Genomic DNA, 5,130 nt, shown 5'->3' on the forward strand with positions numbered 1-5,130 from the left:
CTGCCGGAGGGTTACAAACCTCCTAAGTTCGAGATGTTTAACGGAATGGGTGACCCAAAGGTACATTTGAAGACATACTATGATAAGCTCGTGGGAGTTGGGAAAGATGAAAGAATTTGCATGAAGCTATTCATGAGGAGTCTCACTGGAGATGCCCTACCTTGGTATATTAGTCAGAACCCTAAGAATTGGGTTAATTGGGTAAGCATGGCATCAGATTTCATGGATCGATTCAGGTTTAACACAGAGAATGCACCGAACGTCTTCTACATACAGAATCTAAAGCAGAAACCAATGGAGACTCTCCATGAGTATGCTCCTCGATGGAGGTCAGAAGCTGCAAAAGTCAGGCCAGCACTAGAAGAAGAGCAGATGAACAAATTAATCGTCAGGGCCCAGGATCCCCAATACTATGAAAGGTTAATGGTCATTGAAAATCACAAGTTCTCTGATATCATCAAAATCGGAGAAACGATTGAAGAAGGGATCAAGAGTGGGATGGTGACAAATTTTGAGGCATTGCAGGCTACGAACAAAGCATTACGGTCAGAGGGTATATCGAAGATGAAAGAAGTAAGGGCAGTGATAGTGGCCCAAGGCCCAAAATCTCCAGTCACATACAAAACACCTCCACCTACATACCAACTCTCACCTCCCATTTATTCTCAACCCGCTACCGCCTATCACACTTATAACACCAGCCAGCCTATTACCATTCACCTCCAACCTATCAAAATTATCAAAAACCCAGACCCAATTTTGATCGCATGCCACCAAGTCAATATACCCCTAATGCTGAACCCATTGACAAACTATATGAAAGATTGAAGTCTACTAGATATGTCACCCTTATTCCTGTTGTTGCCATGGAAAACTCCTCATAGTGGGTCAACCCAAACAAAACTTGTGAATACCATTATGGCATGAAAGTTCATACTATCGATGAATGTCGCACTCTGAAAGACAAGATTCAAACCCTGATTGATACCAAAGTCATACAAGCGAAGGAAGTCGCGCCAAATGTCCGCAACAATTCCCTCCCAAATCATAGGGGTGAAGGAGTAAATGTGATAGAAACTGATGAGGAATGGGATCCTGAGGGGTCAATTGGGCTTATTCGGGAAGGTGATGACCCTAAACCTGCAATCACACTCACTCCTACTGTGGTACAGATACAGTCACCAGTCGAAGTTGAAGTAGCCACATCAGTCCCATTTGAAATTGAAGTAATAGAACCTGCGACTGCACTAGCTCCATTTGAATTAGAAGTATCCACACCCTTCACTGTGACAGTAGCACCCACACCTCCTTTTAAGTCCAATGCCATACCCTGGGATTACGTTGTCGAATCTAGGAGAAAGGGAAAAGCAAAGATAGAAGAATCTAGTGCCACACAGGGGATGCCCAAAACAGGAAGGATCTATACACTCAAAAATCTGGGAAGAACAAGCAAGGAAGCTGCTACCAAACAAGCCGTCATTGAAACTGGTCCAAACGATCTTTGGAGGAAAGTACAAGCAAGAGAATACTCTGTCATTGATCATTTGAACAAGACTCCCACCCAGATATCCATCCGGTTGCTATTGCAAAATTCTGAGGTGCATAGGAATGCTCTGATGAAGGTGTTGAATGAAACTTATGTACCCAACAACATCACCAATGGAGAGATGGCCACATGGTAGGGCAAGTACTAGAGAGTCACAATATCACCTTCCATGAAGATGAACTACCACCTGAAGGATTAAGTCACAACAACATATCAAAGTACAGTTTGAGGACAAATTCATCGCTAGAGTCTTAATAGATGGGGGTTCAAGCCTCAACATTTGTCCATTGACTACTCTGAAAAGGTTGGGCAAATATTTCCACGAGATACGATTAGGAAGTATGAATGTGAAGGAATTTCACGGGTCTCAAAGGGCTACGATTTGGGAGATTAACCTTTGTCTGCATATGGGTCCGACTTGGTTCGATGTTGATTTCTAAGTATTAGATATATCTACTATATATAATCTTCTATTGGGACGATCTTGGATACATGCCGCTGGGGCTATGGCTTCTACACTACACCAGGCTGTGAAGTTCGGATGGAACCATCAAGAGGTAATCATTCACGGAGATTAAGTAACCCCACACCAGTCAAACTGTCCTAGTTGTCAAAAATAGAAGAAGGCTGGGTGGAGAAACTTATCACCGCATCGAACGTGTCAATGCAATTGAGAAAAATAAGTGGTGGAGTAACAAAATATAAAGCATACTGGCATGGTCTGGGTATGAACCCGGCAAAGGGCTTGGGAAGAAACTCCAGGGCATTACCAAATCGATTCAGTTGAAACGTCACAGGACAATGTTTGGGCTTGGATATCCATACACCTGGCAAGAATATAACGATTGGTCGCCACCATGGTGTGGTCCTTATTACCCTCTCGAGGAGCCAATGCAACATCTGAGTCAGACTTTTCAGTAGGCCAACACAATATGGGGATCTGCAGAGGAGGAAGGTTTAGATGGGTTGAGGAACTTGTTTCTAGAAGATGAGAATATGGATTGCAATGTGATAGTTGAGGAGGAGGAGGAAGAAGGCCTCACCATTCAGACCATGGAGAAGGGAGTTGTTCTCAAGAATTAGACTGCCACACCATCCAGGGCCCATCGAGTTCCTGGGTAGCTTGGCAACTAGCCTGACCTGTTTTAATAGCCATTTTAGGCATTTAAGATATTTTGAGTATTTTGTTTTAAAGACGCATTTTGTTTTGAAATAATTGCTCGAGTCATCGAGCTGTACCTATTTTGGATATTTTCAAAATTTAATTAATGCATTGTTATTTAGTATTCATTATTATCTTTTATATTTTTCTTCTACAATATTATTATTACTTTTCTTGATCAACCGATGACTGTGACATGTAATGAGACAATGTAATATAAGGATACTGACTCAGAAGAAGAGGATGAAATACCTAAGAAATTTGTCAAAGAAGTTGAGAATTTTGAGAACAAACCTAAGTATAACCTGGACGAAACCGAGGCAATCAATTTGGGAGATTCCGAAACCGTCAAAGAGATTCGTATAAGCATTCACCTATCACCATTAGAAAAGGAAGAATACACTTGTTTCCTGAAAGAATATAAGGATATTTTTGCATGGACATATGATGACATGACCGGCTTGAGCACATCCATAGTGGCTCATAAGTTGCCTACCAATCCAATGTGTCCGCCGGTGAAATAGAAACTCAGAAAGTTTGAACCATACATGAGCCTAAAAATCAAGGAAGAAGTCACTAAGGAGATCAAAGACAAAGTCCTCAGGGTATTTGAGTACCCAACTTGGTTAGCCAACATCATACCGGTTCCGAAAATGGATGGGAAAGTCAGGGTATGTGTCGACTATCGGGATTTAAACAGATCAAGTCCGAAGGACGATTTCCCACTACCAAATATACACATTCTGATTGACAATTGCGCGGAGCATGAACTCCAATCCTTTGTACATTGCTTCGCAGGTTATCATCAGAATTGGATGGACGAAGAAGACGCAGAGAAGACAACCTTCATTAAACCGTGGGAGTGTACTGCTACAAAATAATGCCATTCGGTCTAAAGAACGCTAGGGAACCTATATGAGAGCCATGACGACCATCTTCCATGATATGATACACAAGAAAATAGAGGTGTATGTTGACAACGTCATCATTAAATCCAAGAGGGCCACAGATCACAGAGCAGACTTGAGGAAGTTCTTTGACAGGATAAGGAGATACAATTTAAAATTGAACCCCGCAAAATGTGCATTCAGGGTTCCCGCAGGAAAATTGTTGGTATTCATTGTCAGCCGCCGAGGAATCGAGTTGGACTCGTCCAAAGATAAGGTTATCCAAGAGTTACCACCACCAAAGAGCAAGAAGGACGTGATGAGCTTCCTGGGGCGCCTCAACTACATCAGCCGTTTCATAGTGCAGTCCACATTAATATGTGAACCAATATTCAAAATGTTGAGGAAGGATGCTAAAACCAGTTGGACTAAATATTGTCAAAGGGCTTTTGACAAAATTAAGGAATACCTATCCACGCCACCAGTCCTAGTCCCACAAGAACCTGGGAGACCTTTGCTACTTTATCTCTCCGTATTATATGGGGCTTTTGGCTGTGTTTTGGGACAACATGACGAGACAAGAAAGAAGGAGCAAGCCATATATTACTTGAGTAAGAAGTTCACACCTTACGAAGCATGGTATTCTCTACTAGAACACACTTGATGTGCTTTAACGTTGACAGCTTAGAAATTGAGGCACCTATACCACATACCTCATATCGATAATGGACCCTCTGAAGTACATCTTTCAGAAGCCCATGCCTACCAGGAAGTTATCCAAATGGCAAATACTGTTAAGTGAGTTCGATATCATCTATGTAACTCAGAAGGTAGTCAAAGGACAAGCATTGGCAGACCATCTTGCTGAAAATCCTGTGGGAGCAGAATACGAACCACTAAAAATTTATTCTCCTGATGAAGAAGTTTCATTTGTAGGAGAGGACATTGCAGAAGCCTATGACTGTTGGAGAATGTTCTTTAATAGAACTACCAATTTCAAAGGAGTGGGTATTGGAGCAGTTTCGGTATCAGAAATAGGTCCACATTATCCTGTATCCGCAAAGCTTAGGTTCTCGTACACTAATAATATGGCAAAATATGAGGCTTGTATCATGGGGCTCAATTTGGCCATCGATATGAATATACAAGAGTTGCTGGTAATTGGTGATGCAGATCTTCTGGTACATCAGGTTCAAGGATAATGGGCTACGGAAAACACCAAGATACTACCATGCTTGTATCATGTGCAAGAATTGATGAAGAGATTTACAAAGATAGGATTTAAACATATGCCTAAAATTCAAAATGAATTTGCAGATGCACTGGCCACCTTGGCATCAATGATACAACATCCGGACATGAATTTCATCGGTCCCATCCAGAATGAGGATCCATAATCAGCCGGCTTACTGTGCTCATGTTGAAGAAGAAACGAATGCAAAACCTTGGTGCCACGATATCAAAGAATATTTGGCAAAGGGAGAATACCTAGAACAGGCAAACCATACTCAGAAATGCAAACTGCAGAGGCTATT

At 41.8% G+C, this 5,130-nt stretch overlaps 1 protein-coding gene across 1 annotated transcript; it reads left to right on the top strand.

Annotated features, from left to right (window-relative positions):
• Window positions 1-4,320: 4,320 nt before the first annotated feature.
• On the top strand, window positions 4,321-4,797 carry LOC138872973 (uncharacterized). Its single transcript, XM_070151396.1, has one exon. It carries the CDS (start codon window positions 4,321-4,323, stop codon window positions 4,795-4,797), a length of 477 nt encoding a protein of 158 aa, XP_070007497.1.
• Window positions 4,798-5,130: the final 333 nt, after the last annotated feature.

The sequence above is a fragment of the Nicotiana sylvestris genome, chromosome 7, assembly GCF_000393655.2.
Source record: "Nicotiana sylvestris chromosome 7, ASM39365v2, whole genome shotgun sequence".
Lineage (NCBI taxonomy): Eukaryota > Viridiplantae > Streptophyta > Magnoliopsida > Solanales > Solanaceae > Nicotiana > Nicotiana sylvestris.